The sequence below is a fragment of the Motacilla alba genome, chromosome Z (assembly GCF_015832195.1).
Source record: "Motacilla alba alba isolate MOTALB_02 chromosome Z, Motacilla_alba_V1.0_pri, whole genome shotgun sequence".
In the NCBI taxonomy this organism is placed as follows: domain Eukaryota; kingdom Metazoa; phylum Chordata; class Aves; order Passeriformes; family Motacillidae; genus Motacilla; species Motacilla alba.
In genome coordinates, this window is record NC_052046.1 from 7,446,894 (window position 1) to 7,469,420 (window position 22,527).

General features: G+C 40.5%; 1 protein-coding gene across 3 annotated transcripts in view; it reads right to left on the minus strand.

Annotated features, from left to right (window-relative positions):
- KIAA1328 (KIAA1328 ortholog) overlaps positions 1-22,527 on the minus strand; it is a 171,596-nt gene that overhangs the window by 85,339 nt on the left and 63,730 nt on the right. For 2 of the 3 annotated variants that reach the window (XM_038125884.1, XM_038125885.1), the window contains exon 6: positions 16,702-16,829. In XM_038125884.1, the coding sequence (XP_037981812.1) occupies positions 16,702-16,829 (128 nt within the window). The remainder of the gene's footprint in view (positions 1-16,701; positions 16,830-22,527) is intronic. The other variant, XM_038125886.1, reaches the window with a different exon arrangement.

The window sequence follows — 22,527 nt, forward strand, 5'->3', positions numbered from 1 at the left end:
AAAGCAAAGATGGCAAAACTTTAAGTTCACACTGCACAGCGCCTGGCTCTTGCACACATACTTAAGCTGGCTCGGGAACCAGAAGTTAAGTATCCATGTCAGTGCAGTATCTGCTTGAGCCTGCTAATTAAGCTTGCTGAGAAGAACTAATTACTGATGCAGCTCTACGGCTTCTGGGAGCTGAGCTAATACCACTATGTGGTACAACATATCAGCCTGTTCGGGGGGTACCTGACGAAAGCAGGGCACAAGCATGCTCTCAAGTAATTCATTTCTGATAACAAACAACAAATAAAGATCCTGTTTCTTCACCGGTGACCCAGCATGTGATCTCCCACAGGCCCTCTCCTCCGTACCTCATCTGCCACATAAAGAAAATGCTCCTGCAAGACTGCCTGAGCAGGGAAGGACTTACTGAAAGACAGGAAAATAAGCACCTTCTGAGCACTAGCATAACTGCAGCCAAGGGTCTGCACACACCGAAATCTTCTTCATTAACTCTGCTACAAAGCATCCTCATTTCCTGCATTCTTGACTGCCACAAATATTGTACTAAGTGCTCAGGTTAAAAGAGAACACTTTAAACCATTTTCCAGCACAAATTTGAGCTGCCATAAAACATTCATTTCCTATCTTTCTCTAACACTTCTCCATAAGAATATTTCTAAAATTACATGGGAATCCAAGCTGAGGGGGGAAAAGCAAGATTGTAATCAGAATAGCAAGCCCCGCTAGGGCTAAGAGCAACTGCTGGTTACTACTGCTATACGATAACAGTGAGGCAGGCACAGAACACCACGGTGCTCCCAGCAAGCACAGGGCAATATGCTCAGTGCATATCCTTGCCTTTCCATCTCTGCTATCACCACTACATATCTTTGTTTCATTTCTCTGTTGTTTGCACCCCAAATCATAAACCAGACAAGAATTCTGTTTTATTTACATGTGCAGTGCCTTCCTAAATTACTCCAAGACTGATGACTGTGGCCCCTCCATTTCCCCACATCTCTGCAGTGACACAAATAAAGCAGAAAATCTAAATTTTGTTTCTAGCTTACTACAGCAGTACACAAAACCTGACAGCTCCCCTGGCTGTCAGTATATATTTCCAGGCTCAGAAGCCTGTTGCCCAGAACACCACCAGACTGCCCAGTAAAGAGCCCATACACAGATGGTAAGCATCAAGCTGTGCTTCTGCAAAATTTCAGCACGGGCCAGAAATCTGTATCTTCCTTTAGTATTCATGCTATACCTAAAAGAATGGATCTTGAGCTTCTAAACACTAACACAATACAAACAACCACACTAATTCTTTATAACCTGCTATTTCTGCTTGCACATGCTGCCTGGCCTACAAAAGGTTATGCATATAAAATTGCTAGGTTACAGTTATTATCTTGTTAGAAAGAACATTTTAAGAGTGTTTGAGGAATGAAAGGGCTTTTTTGTATTAATATTTCAGTGAAACTACAAGTGTGTAGTACTTGCTTCTGATGTATGAAAAACTAATTTCAATTCAGTAATGCAGCATAACTGCAACACCAAATCCCAACATGCCTCCAAAATCTTAAAGATACAAAATTAGGCCACAGTCAGAACCTAACACAATCTTTACTAGTTCAGCAGAGATCTTCCACTGCCTAAACAACCTCTCTAATCATGGCTATGTCGAAATCTCTGCCTGTCAGATATTAAATCTTTATAACCCAGATACTGATTAAGTGTATTTTAAATGTTCCTAACAATTATTGTCATTACAGAGAACCTCTCATTGACCTGTGCTGCATACTTTCTACTGTTCTTCCAATCATTTTATTCCCTACCCACATTCTCTCTACAGCTTACCACAAAAGCATAAAAGCCTTTTTTTAATTAAATGATCTCATCTTTGATGGGCAGCTGAACTTGGCAAACTGAGGACACCCGCTGCGTAGCAAAGGCACATACTTATCTAACTTATAGAGTAAATTACAGAGTTTCTTCCAAGTTTGAGAGAAATATCAACTCTGGATATCCACGTACTTAGAGATATTCTTCACAATGCCTATCTCAGAAGACTACCCTCTCAAGAAAAAAAAACCTGGAATAATTCTTCTTCTGGGAGTATCTACTGAGATAGCGTTATCAGTTCACAAGTATCAACAGAGCATGGCTATGTCATCTCCCTGTTTCTACCCTTTGTCTTTTTCTCATTCTGCTCTTACATTCTCATTTCACCCATTTACTGTTAATTTCCAGGTAATAACTTCTGTAACAAACAAGTTACAATGCATGCCTTAGATAAACATTATTTAAACATCAGAAGTCTTCTGATTATCTTCAATCATTCTTAATCTATATTGGCTTACCAAGTAAAGTATTTGTCAACTACTATGAGCCCTCTTCTCAATTATGTCCTAAAACAAGCTTTAAAAACTAAGTTCATAAAAGAAATAAAGATTAAGCACCTCAGGTCTCAGGAACATACGGTCTTGCTAGTCACTCAAGATCCTTCCATGTGTTCTTCTTCAAAGGATACACCCAGTTCTGCTGACATTCTTCAATATTACTTTCCATGTCCCTAACCTTTTGAAATAACTGACTGCAGCAATGATGAAATGAGCCTTACCAAGTGCTCACTGGTAATTAGCTCACCTCCTAGCCAGCACCAGTACCTGGTGCCAATCCTTTGGTTTCCATAAACCGGCACAGTTCAGGCACATTACTGCACCCTCAGCTTAATTAAATGTGAAAACCCGTGTGTCACCTGGTGTTCTGGGCCTTATTTAGACCAAAATGAGAAGCAGCACTCAGAAGCAGCAGCCTGAGGAGTCTAACACAACCCTGCTGGCATTTAAATGGTTTGCCATCTTGCCTGAACACTTCTTATGGCTATTTTACCTCAAAAATAGAAAACAGACAACAGACTTGATTCACCAGTCTTACACCAGCCCAACTGTTCTTATTTCAATAGAGGACTTTGGTACAAAGAGAGTAATGCTATTATGAATCATGACAGCGCTTTGTTCTTGTGGTTTGCAAGCAGAGAACTTGAAAAGCTTTACAAGTGCTGGTGGGAAGCACTGTTGACCTCACTGTTCAAATAGTGAGCTTAGGCACAGAAAGCTGAAGTAATTATCCAAAGGTCACAGAGCGAATCAGTAGCAGATGCAGGACAAGGAGCCACTTACATTCACTCCCAAATTCTGTCGTTCCCACTCCCCCCACCTCCCCCCCATTGCAGGGAAGTTATAAGTGTAAATCAATAACTGAGGTCACCAAAAACTTTCTGCATGCAGATTGCAGTTAGGTCACCCTCAAAGAAAGCAATGACAAAAGGGAAGGTGCTTAATGAATTTTTCAATGGTCCTTACATAAGGATACAGCAATCCAGGATGAGGTGAGAAGACGCTCACTCTGGAAGCCCTGTAACAAGGCTGCAGTGACAAATCATTACTCCCAGAACACTGCTCAAGGAAATGTAATGCTGCCATCTTCCAAATGCTGGGTTATAAAACCTTTCACACATACAATATTTAAAACTGTGAATTACACCTGAGAATGTATCCAAACTTCTAACAGTATCAAGTCATGCTAATGGTTATCTGTTTATAGGTCAGAAGGGCAGTAAATTACTGCAATGGAAAGTAGTAAAGCCACATTGTATCCAGTTGTGCTGTTTAACAGGTGATAGTGAAAAGTAGGTGATGCATGGAAACTTCAAGTTTTTATAGCTCCTGCCTCAATCTATATTCACTTATATAAAGATGTCACATTTTTAAACATTTAAAAGTCAAATTGTCTGGAGAATAGATTCATATAAAATTTATTTTCAGCAACTGATATTTAGCCTACTGCTATCAGAGTTGATTGCTCTTATGTATAAGCTTTATTCAAGTTTCTACAGGTTTGAAAATACAAAGACTGACATTTCAGATCCCATACTCAAGTGTGTCATTAACCAGAAATTGAAATGGGAACATTTCCACTTTCTCAGAAATTCTCAGTTTGTTAGGGTGGTAAGTGCATTAACTGTTTTTGAGTTTTTGTGAAGCTACTAAATATGGCTCTATTTCGACACAGACAGGAAGGGGGAGTCACAATGGCAAAAGAAAAATCCTGAATTGGTTCCTTACCCAGCAAAACATGCCCTGAGAATTAAATAGTTTCAAAGCTCTGCCAAAATAGATATTTGTAAGTGGCTAACAGCAGAAATGTTTTATTCTGTTTATGTCAAAGACACGTTTGTCAGGCGCTGGACAGCCAGACAAATCAGGGTCTAATTAGTTCAGTCAATTCCCTCAGTTTTATCCTTTCAGTCTACACTGAGTTATTAAAGCATCAGAAATAAAATGCTACTGAGACAGCAATAAGGGAAATAAGATGTCAGAACTCTATTAACAATGGCATTTTCAGGAAGCAATGTAAATAGAAAATCAAATTTATGCAAGAAATATATATCAGTAAGTAATACTTAATTTAATCATGCTGCATTTATCTTCAAAGCAGCTTTCATATCCAACTGATTTTAAAAAAATGCTTCAACACATCAACATTGTGACTTCTTTGGAACAGTGACCATCATTCAGATTCAAATTCAGTTGCCTACCTAATACAAGAGGATATCGGTCCCCAATCCAAATACTACAGTTATACAAATAACAGTATGTGAGTAATAATTTATTCCACCCTCGACATTTAGCCAGCTCAGAAAGAACATGTGACAGTTAAGCAGTTGCAAGATAAAAAGAAACGGAAAATGCCACATTCAACTGAAATGACAGGAAATATTTAGGTAGACAGAATGTAATAAATTTGGCAGACTTATGGGAGTTTAATTGCCCCTTTGTGGAAAGAGATAAATACATGTGAAAACTGTAACTGTGAGGACCAGTTCCTGGGAGGAACAGCTTTCTGTTAGAGGTGTCTAAATCTTCATTACTTGAATATGGCCATCAGAGAAAGTAAATTCTCCTGACCCACAACGGTGGTGGCTATGCTGGCAGCAGCAGCTCCCAGGTCTGTACCTGGCATCAAGGGAACAGTGGACTCCTGCCCCAGATGTTTGTCACATGTACTCACAACTTACTGGCCCTGCAACAGTTCACATCTGCTAGCACACACATTGAGATGTTTCCTACTTCAAACAGCATCTGCCACCCAAATAACTGAGCCTTATTGCTCCCAGATGTCCCCAGAACTTTTTTCCTGCCCCCTACCACTGTGAAATTGAGCATTTTACTGTGATGTCTGGCAAGTTCCATGTTAGCTCTCACTCAAGTCATCCTGTTCATCAAACCATGATATGGAAAGATTCCTCACTAACACAGAGAGAAAAAAAATTGGTGATTACATTCAAAGTAAGAAAAGATTTCTCCTAGGCTTCTGATAATTTAAAAAATTACCAGCTCTCCACTTTACAATGTTTCTAACATTTCACAGTGTTTTCGTAATATCCTTAAACTTTTTATTTCATGTTTATTTTAGCAGAAGCTTTAATCTCTCAAATTAACCTTTTAACTTGCTTCTACTTGGGAAAAAAGGGGTTAAAAGGGAATAATGAACATCTCTAGTTTTGCCCAGATCTATTTGACAGCCATTTGTTCCCACACAGAAGTGCCGACTTATGGGTCTAAAAGGTTGAAGACAAATTAAAAAGTAATGCTCAAAATACTTATTAATTTTAAGAGAAGGGATTAGTTCAACATGTAAAGAGCCTTAATAGGCTCTGAAAATCAACAAGCCAGGCTAGGAAAAAAACATGCTCCTGCTTATTACTTAGGGTTTTGCATTTCACATGCCGTGTTGATCATCTTAGTGATGATCACATCTAATCACTCAGGAAAAAGTAAATGGAATTTTTCTTCATATTTAATAAAAAATAACATCTAATAACATCTAAACTGAATCATCTGCTGTATTTGAGTAACTTTCTGCAAGTGCCTCACAGTTTCACTCTTGCCATGTACACAGGGGCCCAAGAGTGACTGACATTGCTGTCACTCATCATTAGAAAGAAGGAATCAGGGAGTAACTTTCCAATATATATGTGTCCACTGAGTTACATGGTCTGACTGAAAGCACTGAAAGGGAAAAACTGCAAGTTTTCAAATACTTTTATTCAAGCAAATATGTAGTCCTCTATGTTTACTTCTTCTTAAATAAGCACAGTATTACAACCACAGTGTTTTCAATAAACTGTTTTAACAGAATTAATCCTTAAATAAACTAAGAATGCAGAGACGTGTGTCTACATAATAGAGGACTCCAGTGTCGTCTTCTTGTATTTTACTCAGAGAAGCACATCTGTCCATTTCAGATGATGTGATTCTTTTTACTTCTGATGAACCAACACGTCCATGAAATGGATCATATAATACGTATAACTGCCTTGTATCAGCATGGGAGAGAAGAGTTTTCCCTATGTTGAGTACTTGCTTTTTCTAACCCAGCACAAGCAAAAAGACTACTTTTTTGTAAGAATTAACTTATGTGTGGAGAAGTCCCAGGCTAACTGAGCTCTCCTTACAACTAGACCTACAATTCAGCTTTGCATTTACACAGCATTTTAAATTCACTGAGCTTACATTCTTTAACAAACACTGGGCATCATCTCCTATTTAAAGAGCAACAAACTAATCCAGAAAGCAATTAAATAATTTGATGGCGATACAGGAACAGAATTAGATCCCAATTCATCTACTTGCCAGCCCTCACCTACCTGGGTAGACCACAGTAGCAGTCCCAGCTGCACACTTACATGTAGAATTTTCATAGTCAGCACAAGTAATGAAAAATATTAATCAAAATTTCTCATGTCTCTTTAATGATATTTCCATGGAAAAAATGAACAACAATGGCCTAAATATTCAAAGACCTTTTTAAATGTGTGTGTGAACTCTCATTTCTGCAAGTAAAAAGGACTGCCTCCAGACCTACTCCTGGCTCTGATTTTACCTGAAGCTTGGAATTTACAGTAAGGGCATAAGATAATGTTTCAAAAGGCTGACATCAGCTGATTAACCAGAATGTTCAAGTTATAAATAAATCTGGGACTTATTTCTGTGTTAAGATTTAGAAAAAAGGAAGTGTGTTCACACTTAATGCAGAAGTTACAGCTAAAAATAATCATTCTGTCTCCTTCAACCCCCATACCTAAATGTACACACTCATTACAAGAGACACACTCAAATATACCAAAACCACAAATGACCACAGTCCCACAGCTGAACAAGTTCTGGAGGATAAGTATTCAAAAAGAAGCCACATTAACTGCAGAATGTTGCACTTCATATGAGGGGCATACGGATCTCTGGAAAAGAAATGGTCTCCACAGCTGTCACTTAACATTTAGATGAGTGACTTCAGTTGCTCACAGGCAACTACCTTTGCAGTCCTGTGCTCTCACTTAATGAGACAAGTTCTCCATTAAAATTTTCAGTCTCATTTTCTGTAACCATGAACATAAATGGCTCCTGACTAAAATTATGTTCTCAATATGACTGTGAATTAAAGCTTTTCTGCTCAGGTTTAAAAGTGACAGCCTGCAAGAATAGGTCCTTGACCTAGCCACAGAACAGACCAAGGTTCTTAGAATCACGCAACCATTTAGGTTGGAAAAGACTTCTAAGATCACAAAGACCAACCATTAATCCAGCACTGCCATGCTCATCACTAAACCATGTCCCCAGCTGCCCCATCTACACATCTTCTAAACGCCTGCAGGGATGGTGACTCCACCACTTCCCTAGGCAGCCTGTTCTAACAATTGACCCCTCCGTGAAGAAATTTTTTCTATTATCCAACTTAAGCCTGTCTTGGCACAACTTGAGGTCATTTCCTCTTGTCCTGTCACTTGTTACCTGGAAGAAGAGACTGACCCACACCTGACTACATCCTCCTTTCAGGTCATTGCAGAGCATGAGATGGTCCCCCCTAAGTATCCCTTTCTCCAGGCTGAGCCCCTGCAGCTGCCTCAGCCACTCCTCTCAGACCTGTGCTCCAGACCCTTCCCCAGCTCTGTTTCCTTCTCTGGACTCTCTCCAGCCCCCTCAGTGTCCTTCTTGCTGTGAGCAAACAAAGCTGGGCACAAGATTCCAGGCGTGGCCTCCCCCGTGCCCCAGCACAGAGGGGCAGTCACTGCCCTGCTCCTGCTGGCCACACCATTGCTGACACAAGCCCGGTGCCATTGGCCTTCTTGGCCACCTGGGCACACTCCAGCTCGTGCCCAGCCACTGAAAACCAGCACCTCCAGGGCCTTCCCCACTCAGCAGCTTTGCAGCCTCACTGTCCCAGCCTGGAGCTGCAGGGATTGTTGTGACCCAAGGGCAGGACCCAGCACTTGGCCTTGTTGAACCTCACACAACTGGCCCTGGCCCATGGATCCAGCCTGTGCAGATCCCTCTGCAGAGCCCCCCTGCCCTCCAGCACATCAGCACGCACACCCAGCTTGGCATTGGCCTCAAAGTGACTCAAGGAGCTCTTGATTCCCCCACTCAGATCATCAATAAAGATAAAAAACAGTGGCCCCCAGGACAGAGCCCTGGGGACACCACTAGTGACCAGCTGCCTGCTGCAAGCAATTCCATTCACCAGCACTCTCTGGGCCAGGCCAGCAGACACTCATTTTGCCCCAGTCACCAGTGCACCCATCAAAGCTATGAATAACCAGTTTCTCCAGGAGAATGTTGCAGAACACAGAGTCAAAAGATTTACTAAATTACAGGCAGACACCAGCTCCAGCCTAATCCACCAAGCAGATCTTCTTTGTGGAAACTCTTCTGAAGTTTTAGAGTAGAGACATTAATCAGACGCATCGTACAACTAAGGTACTCATGTTCATGACTCAGCTCCAGAGAGCAAAAAGGAGTTTTTGAAATTACACACCAGAAAACAGAAGACAACCTGAGTGTTTTTCTGGTCTGCTCCAGTCAATAGAATTGCTACCACTTATGGAGAACAGATGGGGAAAGATTTAACATGGAATTAAATGCATCTATTAAAGATTAATGAGAAATTACTTTATTTCAAGGCAGAGATCAACTTCAAGGTAATCCAGACTTCCAAGAGAGGTCAGAGGACATAATTTGCTTTCCCGTACTCTAAATCTTAGTAAGTAACTCAGTCAGCCTGAGAGCCCATGCATATGTGTGGGTAGCTTTGAATACTTATGTTTCAGATTGACTATTTTCTTGCATAGACGGGAGAAACTCATTTATCCCTTTTCCTGTTGGTGGTACTGTGAAAAATCTTTGGCACATGATGGCATTGAATGTCTACATGATCTGTTTCTACCCATGTTCTAATATCTGAAATTACACACAAACCACCAACAAAGTTTCAAAATATGTGTGTTGCTGTAACTTAGAGAAACATGCCAGACATTTTCTAGAATTCACCATAAATAGACGGCAACCAAAAATTGTTATGTAATGATATTTAATGCATTCACTGGATCAGAGAGAGGCAATCACACTACTATAAAACAAAAATCACATGTAACGTGTAGGTAGATGTGCAGTAAATGCTGTAGATGCCTGGCCTCTGCTCATGCCACCTTACCAGTTACATTCTGCTTATAGAAGGAGATGAGTGCAGCTGTCTCAAGAAATTTGTCCTATGGTGGATAAAATCCTGGAAGGAGACTCCTTACAAACTTCAAATGGCAAACTGTGCATCAGAAAAACTTTAAGTTCAAACTTTTTTGCAGCTCAAAATGAAAGACTCAAGCTAAATCTTAGGATATTCAGAACTAACTCGAAGAGATATTTCTGCAGGCAATCATCCTGGTACAGACAGATAACGAATTCCCACCTTCTTAGCTGAAAGAAAATTACACCCTCGGCTCTCATGAAAAATCTTTCTGCCATAAAAAGACCAACCTTTAGTGCCCTGAACTGATAATCACCTGGCTTTCATTAAATAAAGACACTTCTAATTAAACAACCTGATCAACACACAAAAATGTGTGCTTTGCAGGCAAGAAATGGCAAGCAATTTATCTTTCAATATAGTAATCACTTATATCACACTATCTGTAATCTACAGTGATGAATAAAGGTATTTACATTATGAAATCCTAGATGAGTTACTGACTGTATTCATTTCAACAGCAACAAACGGCAACTCAAAGTGTCTGCATTTTCAGAAACAGGATTCCAATTCCAATCAAATTGGATTGGTCCAGAAACATTTTCACTTTTTACCAAAATATGTTCTCACAGGATGATCTCGCTCTTGAAAGGCTGGTGAAGAGATAATATACAACAGTCAAAGAAAAATTCAAGTTAGATGGGAACCGTGCCAGTTATCTGATCTACACCGCACCAAAACAAGGCAAGCTTCAAAGTGCATTAAGTTCCTGGTTCAGTTGGGCTTTGAAAGCTGCTAGGGTTGATTTTCCTGAAGTTCAGAAAAGTAATGTTAATCACAACATGAAGGACATGCCACACTTGGAGGAATCAGACAAGTCTAGGAACAAGGAACTGGTGAATCAAGGATGTAAGTACATGAGAAACTGATTTTCAAGAGTCTCAAGTTTTGGAAAAGGCTAAATCCTGCTGAATCAAAGGGCATGTGCAAATGGACTGTACAACACTAGTGACAGCATATGGCTAAGCAGCTGGTATGCTTACACTCCTAATGACGTCCAGGTAAACCGGTAACTCCTCACAGTGATGGATAGAACAGAAGTTTCCTTCCTCAAGGCCTGTAGTGTAACACAAAATCTTTGACAGCAAGCACATTCATACGCAGCCTTGAATCCACTGAAGAAAGCCTTACTCCCACTTCAAAGTGAGAGGATGCTGGGGAGTATGGCCACAATTCACTCTCCCAAGAGCCACTATAACGTTAGACTGGAGAAAGTGTGATATGAGATCTAAGAGTTTGCAAAGTGCTTCTCAAGGACAGGCAGTTCTGCTGCAAATCTGAATTCTCGTGTAAATCCAGAGGTGATGTCTCACAAGTGTAACAGCATCATCAGAAGCCTACAAAGCCAAGAGGATGTTTTGATCTCGGAGAATGGAAATGAAGGCAGTCTTCTTTCCAGATTTATCCTCCAACAGAAAAATATACACCAGACATGACTGTTCACCCAAGGAAAAGATTTCCATAGGAGGGATAGTTTTTAAAGCTAAATGGCTGAAACTGAAAGAGGCATACACAAAAAAAAAAAAACAAAAGGAGAATGAAAATATTTTAAAAGAGGCTAGAGACAAGGTTGACTAAAGACTGTAGAACAAAGAGATGGTTAACAGATCTCCCTTAAGTGGTGAACTGAGTGAGCTGAGAGCAAAGTGCTTATCACCAGGAACACAGTGTCATTCACATCAAGAAAATGGACTGGGCAAGCCACACAGTTCTACTGTGGCACACATTCCAGGAGATTGAGTGTGGGTGGAATTCTGTTGTGAATGCTAGTAACGCACAGGTATTGCAATACTGATATTTCCTTTTTACTTAAATATTTATATCCATCTGCATTCCTATTCAGTGTTACCATTTTTTAGAAGAGACAGGTAAATTAACTATGACCTAGTATCTTAGAGGTAAAAGGAAAAAAATGTTCTTTTTCTTCATGCTATTACAGGGTAGTCTATTCCAGACCACCCTATGTTTCAAATATCACTGCTAATGACTTTGAACACCCATGAAAAAGCACCTGAAACCTGACATTCTCAGTAAAAAAAAAAACAGAAAGAATGAGGATAAAAACATTATCTCATTTTTACAGATAAGAGAGGCACAGAGAGAGATCAGAGGATTTGCAGAAAGTAACACAGGTAAGGCAAGGCTATTCCTGACAGTTACTCATGCAAAAACTGTCTCTGTCTGGCCTTGCAAAATTATTTCAATACCCTCGAGTCCCTAGTCAAATTAGTTCTTTATTTATTATCCCAGTTTTCAAGTATCTTTCAGATGGGCTCATTCACTGTTCCCATACAGCTGGGTAAACAGACAAAGTCAATTCCATGATGAAGGTTTACCTTATAGCATTCAAAACCCTTCGCATATGTGAGAATTTTTTTTGTCTTTAAAGCAAGCTAAGAATGTGTTTAAAGGTGACCTGTCCTAAAAAAAAAATCAAACTGGGGAAGTCTGGGGACAATCACAAAGGAAAGGCTTCTGAAGATTGGTGTGTTTCAATATCTTTTCCAAAGGAAAAAAATAATAAAACAAATAAGTAATGTTTGAAGCTTTAGTATGTAATCATTCTTATTAAGGCAAAAAAAAAAAGGACAAGAATCTTAGTTGCCAATATCAAAAGAAATCCAGGCTTATTCATTTTTGCAGATAAAGGCTTTTTTTGGACTTTACTGTGAAGTGATACAACTGCATGTTAGGATTTCACCATTTGCCCAAAGCAGACCATGTCTTTCAGGATGCTTGCATGGTGGTTAGCATTGAACAATACCCTTGTTCCTGATGAGGGCCACTGGCAAACCACAAAACACGGGGCAGACATCAGAACACTGAGGGAGAGGGGAGATGATACACCATTGAAAATAAATTCTTGATATTCCCTTCCGCCTATAATCCCACTCCATTCCCATGCTTGTTCTACACAAGGAAGAACTGAAGCCTCACACACAAGAATCTTTGTGAACCAAGGGAGTTAGCAGATGTATTGGTAATCTTCCACAAATAAGAAACAAAAGCTGCCAGCTGTACTTGTAAATTCAAAGATTAACACTAATAAGCAGTGCTAAGACTACAGGTATTTTCTTTTCTTAAGTGATAGAGCTCAAGAACCTCAGTTCCACAGAAACTGCCTGTCCAACTTTTGTGCCCCAAGTGCTACTCTACACTGCAGAACATCTACAGATTCATCAGCTGGAATGTGGCAAATCAAACTGGATTCTTGACACTGTTTAAGATGGCAGTGAAGTAGTGAGTATATAAACTAGATCAGACATTACCTAGAACAAGGGCAATTTTCTTTACATGTCTGTGTAAAGCTTACGAAAATGGCGAAGACTGAACATTTGGGTGCTGCAGAGAGTATACCCAAAAATCATTTTTGATAGAAAAGTTTAACTACATTTTACTATGAATGATATTTTCTATTATCAGCAAGGCAGAAGCCTATTTTTCAGTAGAGCTCTTCCTTTACCACAGTGCTATCTCTCTGAATCTGAGTCAACTTTAGTGACCACTTTAATATTCACGTTACAATTAATGCTTCTTTTTATGGGTTGGTAGAAGGTAAACCAATTTCAGTTCGGCTTCTAGGTATTGAATTTATTATAAAAAGTTATGTACTTAAAACTCCTATAATGAAACCAGAGGCATCATGAGATATTAACCTAGAGTTAATGCTGAGAAGGCCACTTTGAATAATTCAATTCATGTCACCTTAAGTATCTTTTCAAATGGAATTAACTTTATCTCACAAAAAAAAGGAAGTTCCATGTTCCAGTTACTGATTATTGACTCCATGAGAGTTCTGACTTAAATCATCTTACCACCATCTTCCCAGCAATTTTATTTCACTACTACCAGGATGCTTCTTTACATTTTGAGGGCTGACTTTCATTATAAAGAGGCAATATTAGCTAAGAGGAAAACATGGTTTCAGAGTTACTGCTATCGTTTGGTGATACTAAAACAGACAAAAATAAAAGTTAACACCAAAGCGTCTGCATTAGTCCAGTACAGCCACAAACCAGGGCTGCATTTCAGCCACATGCACACAGTTACTGCAGTCATTTACATCCAGTATAACTCCACTTCTTCTTACAACAATGCCATCGATGTTTGGTAAGTTGCTGTTCTCGTGTCCTGTTAACTGTCTTATTCTGACAGAAAAAACAGCATTTAAACACTGAAAGGAGATGTTTCCAAATACCTATCTGAGCCCAGAGGAAAGTGACAGCTCATGATCCAAATTACAGTAAAGTAAGAACGAGGGAGACAGGCAGGTGAAAAGCAGAAGCAGGAGGTATTAAGATACAGGTGTAGCACTAGAAATTACTCCAAACTAACAAGTAAGAAAAAGGCGGGGAAAGGAACAGAAACAAAAAAGAACAGCTCAAAACAGGCAGAACAAAGAAGTGCTTCATTATGGAGTACAGCTGCGCAGTCCAGTGTTTCTGCAAGAGATGGGAAAATCAGAACATCGTACATCGAAACACAGAGACGCACGTAAGATCAGCAGTGTCCTGTAACAGGAAATGCTGATTATGTCTCCTACACAGTTCTATGAAGAGAAAACTATGTGACAAACTAGCTATCTTGCTTTAAACCCAGACATACCCAAGATTTCCTTAACCCGGAGAAAATCAAGAGAAAAGCAAAAGATTTCAAATGGAGTTGGATTCAAACAAAACTCACAAAGATTTTCATTATCCTAACATTTCAATAGAATTGCTCTTGTCAAAGTCCACCTTAAAACAGAACAGGAGAGCACAAAAGCTTCAGTGGGGGAGAAGGAACTGGCATGGGCAATACCTGGAGCAGGAGGAGAGTGTTCTGGGTCTGTCCTCTTCCAATTCTTTCCTCTCAAAAATCCCTCCCTGCTGTGCTCCACTTCGGCAGAACCCATCAGGCAGACAGAACAATGCCAGCCTGAACTACTGTGTTAAGACAACACTCAAAGAGAGATCCATAAGGACACTAAGAGCTCACAGTTCAGGTATCAGAAGATGTGCGAAAATAACACCAAGTCCCATCAAGAGCAGCCCAGTAACCCTTCTTGGGTTTCGAAAGCCATCCCATGAAGGACTGCGTGAGGGAAAGAACGGACGGGGCGCAGCAGTCCTGCTCACCTCTTCACAGTTTCTAAACTGTGAGGAGAAACACAGCACAAAGTGCTTGTTTGGGTGAAAAATGGTAATAATTTATAAAGCCAAATGCAAAGAACAAGAAAATTGAAGAGGAAGGCTAGAAACATCAGAAACATTTTGCACACTATAAGAAAAAACAGTTGAAGCATGTTTTGACAGGTTTTTATCTATGCCTACGATGCCTTGCACACAACAAGAGGACTACGGTAATTTCAGACCTGCTAGGCTGGAGCTGCAGAGTATGTAACCATAAATGAAATGTCAAGGCAAACCTCGATATAATATCTGAATTTGCATTTGTGGACAAAAGTACCTGTAAGCATAGAGAAAAGAAATAATGGAATCAAAGATGAGCTTGATAGAACTTGCACATGAAATCAGAAAACAATTTTAAAGAAGTCTCTGTGTATACACCGATAGAGTGATTAGGAAGACAGAAGAACAAGAGGAGAGGAACATGGATTGTTGAAATAATTTGATAGTCAGTGGGCTGAAGGTTTCCTATTATCTGCTTCCATGCCTTTGTCCTGTAGATTTGATGACACTGGATTCCTCCATACTAGAGGGCTAACCTCGTATAGGATAAACGTTTTTGAAGTTGAAAGGCTAGAAATTAAACATTCAGGGCAAAACCTGAAGAAGGATTGGCAACACCCAAAACACAGCTACCACAGTGCTTCTGGACTACATGGATTCCTCTGGACTACTTTCCATGGAGATCCCCAGCAAGCTGCATGCCATACAAGCAGCAACACAGACATCATCTGTTCTGGGAGGATATTCTTGTTTTGAATTCAATGCCATCACAAAAATGGAGGGCAGATATAAACACAAAAGAATGGAAATGAAATGTTTATAAAAGGTTAAAAGCCTGACAAACAGCTCAATGTCCAACAATGCTGGACCAAAAAAAAAAAAAAAAAAGCTAAAAACCACACCATCAGGACAAAAAAACCCAAACATTCCTGATGCCAACGAAGTCACAGAGTATTGCTTCCTGAGAATTAAAAGACTCCTTCCAGCACAGTCTCCAGTCTCCAGAGAAGCAGATTCTACCTGTATAATTCTCACAGCAGGGAACCACTGAGATGCCAGAATCAGACCTCCTTTTGGATACTTTGTAGCCCTGCTACAAATAAGCCTTTAAGACTGTTCCAGAAGAAGAGGGGATCAAGGGCATAACCTCTACAAAAAGGCATGGTCTTAGGTAGGATGGATTTTGGAGGTCTACCTGCAGATGGAAGCTGCTACTAGAGAACAGCAAGCAAGAACATGGGGTAGAGCACTTGCACAGGCAGTCTTCTCTTCCAGGGTATAATCCGCTGTCAGCAGGAATGCAAACCAAGCACCTAGCTACCAGGGGAAAATCTCAAGCAACCATGTTCTCAAGGCTTTGGGCGCCTACATACAAGAAAAATTCTACCACTTAATTTAACACGTATCGTCAACATTTTCTGGGTTTAACTGCATATAGAACTACAGGTCTTCTAAAAATAGCTCAAGTCAGATGAGCTGCTTTACAGACATGAGAAAGTTCTTACTGACCAAATACATCATCTGTAATGCCCTTTTCAATCATCAAAAGCCACAGTGAAAATGTGAAAGGCTATATCTACAGTGACTGTAATTATTTTCCTGTTTAAATAACAGAACTAAAAATGTAACAGCATCTTTACTTTTTCCTTGGCAAAGGTGTGAGTTACCATGATTCCTACTCCATTACAACATGGTCAATTAACTTCACTCCTTCTACTAACCCAAAACTTGTGGGGGGTTTTCTCTTTGTTTTCCTGCAATGCCGGTATTAAGCAAGGACTCATGGGAAACCAATCACAAAACAGTATCCAACACAATAAGATGTAAGATAATACAGTCTCAAAAAGATGCTTCGACTAGGTAATTTAAATAAAAAGGAGATGGCAAAAAAAGAGCTTACCTTCTGCTCCTTTTCCTTGGCTGCACTGAGTTCAGAAAGGGAGTGTGATAGTTTTTCTTGCTGCTCAGCTAGGTACCTCTGATAAAGGCTCAGAAGTTCTTGGCATTCTCTGTACTGCTGCTGCAGAGGTGAGACATCAAAAGTTAAGGGAAAAACACTCTTTAGCGAACAGTTATAGCCAAATATATACCAACTTACTCCGTGTAAATCTGATTTAGATCCATAACAGTTCAATTTAAAAACAGATACCATGTGTTTGAGTAGCACCTAATGATGATAAATCTGCCTAGAGATGAATGTTCAAGTACAACCTTCTTCCTTACTCAGAGTGGAAAAAGAAGAATTGCACCAAATTCTTTTACCATTGGAAAAGGGACAGCAGCAGGAGGCAGGTGATGACATTGTTTCAGCTGGAACAACTACAACCCTCTTATTCATATTCAGCAAAGCCAGCCATTACCAATGTTTATTTATAAATAAATAAATAGCCAGCCAAGTAAGTAAATAGTCCATTTTTAAGCACAGACATCGATTCACAAGCCCACATAACCAAATCCAATCTCTTTGCTTGAGCGCCAATGGCTCAAAACCCCACAGCCACAGATGCAGTGCTACAGGCCTTTTACAGACCAGCAATAATTTTTGGACAGTAATCTGGAGAAGCAGCAAGTGTGGTGTTTGCAAGGATATTAGCAACAGTGTCCTGCCTTGCTTGCAGCATTGAAATTCCAACAGGAGATAAATCTGCTCTTCACCTGTCATTGTGTAATTCCCTCCCTTGCTCATGTAGCATGGTAAACCATTTATGCTCCCCTCTCTCCCCCCTCACTTTTAATTATGCATGCAGATGGGATAAGGGCTCGCTGTCCAAAGAGATTACTCTGAATAAATACTTTAATAACAAGTCACTGCAATTAAGGTAGGGAACAAAAACTTCTTCAATCTTTAAAACGGTGTTGAGTTACAGATTTCCTTAACATTTTTATGATCTAATCATTGCTTCTGGGCAAATTCATGTTGCAATCACTTTTGCCAATCATGGCTGCATAAATAACTCACTGCTTTGTTATTCCCTGTTATGACCCTAAGGGGTTTTTTTTGGTTCGGTTTTGTTGCCTTCCCTCTCTCCCCCCCTCCTCTCTTCTTATTCTTTTGCAGGAGGGGTGGCCTTGCCAGGGCTTCATTTTTGTTGTTGTTTGGTTGGTTTCCTTTCCTTTAAATAAAAGGCTACTGAGAGAATAAGCAAAACATTTTAGGAAGGAATGGAAGGTTAATAAACCCCAGTGCTGAAATCAATCAGGAGAGCTCTCATAACACCTTTGCTCAGCACCTGGAAATAGGGGAGGGTACAAACAATGGTCTTAACAAGCTAATTGCTTTCCAGAGCCAGCCTGCCTGAAGCCGGAGCTGTTTTACATTTCAGTTCATTTTGTCAGAGAGCACCAAAAGGCTGAAGTGATTTGTGGTGGTCTCAGGAGTCTCTGCCAGCTATGATGTATATAAAAGGAATTTTTTATTCCAGTTGTAACCATAGGCAGTAATGTTTATAGTAGGTGAACATATTAGCCTGGACGCAGGGCATGAATTTTAGTCTAGCAAAAGCCAGTTCATTTATACAGCCTAAGAGTTAAATGTCGGTATTTGAAGACAAATTATAGGGAAATTCATTTAAACCCATGTTATGTGGCAGAATATAAAAAACAGACAGTCCTATCTATCTTTATCAATTTTTTACAGCCCTCTTAATTCACTTTGCTTCCAGCAACCCCTTCCCCACAAAACAGATTTTGCCCTCTCCTCCCTCCAGTGAGCACACACTGCTGGCACCAGAAACGAGCACCCTAAACAGCCGTGGGGCACACGAGTGATGGCCAGGCAGCCATCCTCACTCCTGCCACAGTGTTAGTACCAGTTCTACTGGAAAGCCAGGCAAGACTGCCCACACTCGCAGGCCCCATTTGTGTTTTACAGACTGCAGAGCCCTCACATGATGCCACCATGGTACACATGATGCCACCACCTCCTGCCATGTGGCTGCCAAATTCATTTAAAATACAGCTTAAAACAGGACAAGCAAAATTAACATCAGCAAAGCATGCAAGCAAATCCTGATTGCCCAAAGGCCAGTTATGTGACCATGAGCGGGAAGGGCAATGGCTCACATGAGCTTGAATGGTGGCCAAGATGTCCCTTAAATTCTCGTGAGATTTGGTCAGCGACAGCAATACTCACTGTATTAGAAGATTAAAACCTTGTTCATTCACACAATCACTCTACATTAAGCAAAGTATTGTTACAGCCACCGCAGTGTGAGTTTAAAGCCCTGCTTTGCTTACTTAAGTAAACATGAAGCTTCTAATATGAAGAAAGAGTTCATTTGTTTGAGACACATGCAGAATAGCTGAAAGTATGGCAATTCTCAAAAATGTGCCAGTACATTTACTGCAGAATATCTTCTTAAGAAAAAAAAAAGCCTTAATATTAGATCTTACTCTCTCGTTCTACTGAATTTTTTGCTAAAAGCAGCAAGATTATCTCCTTTTTTCTCCTACAAATTAGCCAGAGAATACACAACACTGCCACAAAAATACTTAAGTCACTCAGATATAACAAGATCATACATCTACTAGGGCAACACAGTCTTTGGACAGACACGCGCATTATAAATATTTTCATAATCTGCTTTTTAAAAAAAAAAAAGTAAGGTTGAAAAAACAGTACATGAGAAGCCCTACAGATTTTCATTCCAAATAAAGTAATACACCTAAATGCACACATTTGGTAATTCTTCATGTGTTCAGGAGCACAAATATTGAATTTGCAAGATGTTAGTTACCTGGGAGAAGTGGTACTTGGCATTTCACTGAAAGGTAGTTTTATGTCCAAGAAATATGCATTTGAATGTATTAGAGTAATACTTTTTATGCAGTTTATTAGTAAAGTATTGAGGTTGTATGTGGAGGAGGGGGAAACAAAAAAAAATTAGAAATGCAAAGGTTAGAATTTCAATAGCCAAATTTACATGTAATACTGCAAGTACTACATATTTTATAGAATAAATTAGTTAATTTTTTCACTGAATGTAAGTCAAAGAATTAAGAGCTCATTTATGGCTCTTATGAGATAATAACCTCAGTGGAGATACTTGGCTGTGAGAGGAGGGGCTACCAGCACACAGTGGTGACACGCTTACAGAAGCCAGGAATGGATGTCCAGGGAGCCAGGCAGGGAACAAAGAGCTCTTCCTTGGGGTGAAGCTCCACAAGAAGGTACAGCCAACCTAAAGTTCAACTGCTTCCAAAGATACTCTCCCACTCACTCCTTCCATCCACACCAGCTCTGCTGAGCCCTAGATCCCTCACTCCAGGCCTGAGCAAACTATCCCAGGGAGGCAAAAAGACAACCAGGCACAAGATCTGGCATGAGGCAAGCAGGGGGAGTGGAGCTGGGAGCAGAGGACACCTCTCCCAGCAACTGTCACCTGTCTGGGCGTGTTTATCCACCTTGCAAAGTCCCAACCCCTTCCTTCAGCTCCGCTCTTAATCCTCAGGCTATTAAGTCTGCTCCATGGCTACCACAACTACTCACAGCTTACTCCTTACTGAAATACTGTCAGCCTCCCACAGGCTGAAATAGAAAAAAAACCAAAACCTACAGTTCCTGCTTTCCCAGAAATTGCGATGAGAAGGGCCAGTCTCTAGCACACCCACTGACTACCTTCACTGTTCCCAACCCACTGTTTCCACTGGCACTTTGAGCTGAAGTGAAGCCCAGTTTAAAATTTGAAATGGTATAGTTCAGAGCATCCAGCATCTACCAAAGAAGCTCTTGAATTCTACACATCAGCCTCCACATGCTTGTGTAAGCTATGTTCATGCTACAGCAATTCAAACAACTACTGGTCTCTTCAGGTCCAGGTTTCCAAATGAAGCCAACATCAGGTTGCTCCATGAGAACTGTTTACTGAAATTCTGCTTTTCCTATATCACTTTTTGTAAGAGGGAAAAAGGCAAATCAGAAGATAGAGAATCTTCTCCTTAGCAAGAAGATTTCTTTGGGGGACCTTTATGAACTAAGAAGAAATGTTTTGATGTATCTCACTTTATTGAAAGAAAAAAATAAATTTAAAGCAGCTTCCAATCACAGCAAACTAAGTCTGGAAAAAACTTTTCTAGAAGCTACTAGCAAAAGAAGTGAAGACAGCTAATGAGATTCTTTGCAATCAATCTAATAACAAAGGCCTTCCTGTATTTTCAGAATGTTTGTGAGAACTCACCACCTAGTGACAGTTTCCTCACTGGTTTGCAAGAGCACTTTTGGGTCAGGCAGCAGCTCTACTGTGCCCTTTATACACATGGGAAAACTGTGTCACAGGGAGTCTTTGGGCACGTCTGAGCACACAGGGGCAGCCCAGCAGCCCCGCACTCCTCAAACCAGCTCCAGGACATGTGTCTTGCAGCTGCAGGGTAAACCAGCACAGCTCAGGCACAGCACTAACAGACCAGATTCATCTTGCATCTGATTAGCTCAGAGTCTGAGTTTGCCTGCATTCACCCACGCAGAAAGCCCTAACAGACCTCCCAAGCATCAACCAAGATGCCCAGTGATGATTCATTCCTGTAATCCCTGACTGTAGCTTCAGCTTGGACTGTCCTTTCACTCAGGACTGCATTCTCTCTCACATCCATGGCCAGAAGAGAACACAGGAGTTGAATCTCCATCTTCAGTCACCAGATGCTGCAGTCCCATCAGCCCCCATATCCAATGGAAGACTCTCTAGAGACTCAGAGCTATTACAGAGATATGCAAAGATGAATAAAGCAATCAAAGGAAAGAAAAAGTCAAACACACACAAATTGGATTGGACTTTAAATCAGACAGCATTAACTTGAACACTGTGGTAGAGATAGAAGAAATTTCTGTGATGCGATGAAGAAAGTTTTTTGACATGTGCACTGACGACCCAGTAGCCACAAAGCACTGGTCTTTTTAAATTCCTGCTTAAGGACATGCAGCTAGAAACCTGACTAGTTATCATCATGTTGCCAGTTTCAGCAGACTCAACTCTTTTCACTGCCTCAGGTAGTCCCTTGAAAACAAATGCTGTGAGAAAAACTAGACAAGAAAGGAGATGCTGAGGAAACGCCACTGACAATGGGTAGATGAAGCTACACTAAGCTCTGAAAGGTCTTCGGTCTCCCAAGAAAAATCTTCTCAGATAAATTGCAGGCAGACCTGAGCTCATCTGCATGTTCTCCAAGCAGGTGTATACACCAGACCCATCCAAGGAGCCGTGCACAGTCCCAGCAGCACAGCATCAAGCACTACATCCTGATCTAACTTACCTTGCTTTGATGTTTCTGTGGGGTTTGTTTGGGGATTGGGTTTTTTCTGGCAGCAACAGCAACACTATACCACTTCCAAAATGCCTCTGGCCTGTGCCTGGCACGTGAAGAATGTCACAGCAAGCTCTCAGCTGTTTACCAGACACACCACTGCATCCATAACTGCGGCACCATGTACTACTACAACATTTCACTGTACAGTTCGTACAAAAATGACTTTAAAGAATGCTGCAAGAGTAAAAAAGCATTTCACCGAACTCAGGCAAAGGCTAAGACCCATGCAGCTGGGTCTCCGAACAGTGCTATCCCTGTGACGACAACTAAGGATCAAGCTACATCTAAGCACTTTGGTTCCTAAGGGAATCATACTTCTAGAGTCTGCAGAGCCCCAAAGACCCACAATAGACTAATGGCAAATTTCACTGCAAGTGTGTTCAGCTTGAAGTGGACCCACACTTTTTCACATGCATCACCCAAGCAT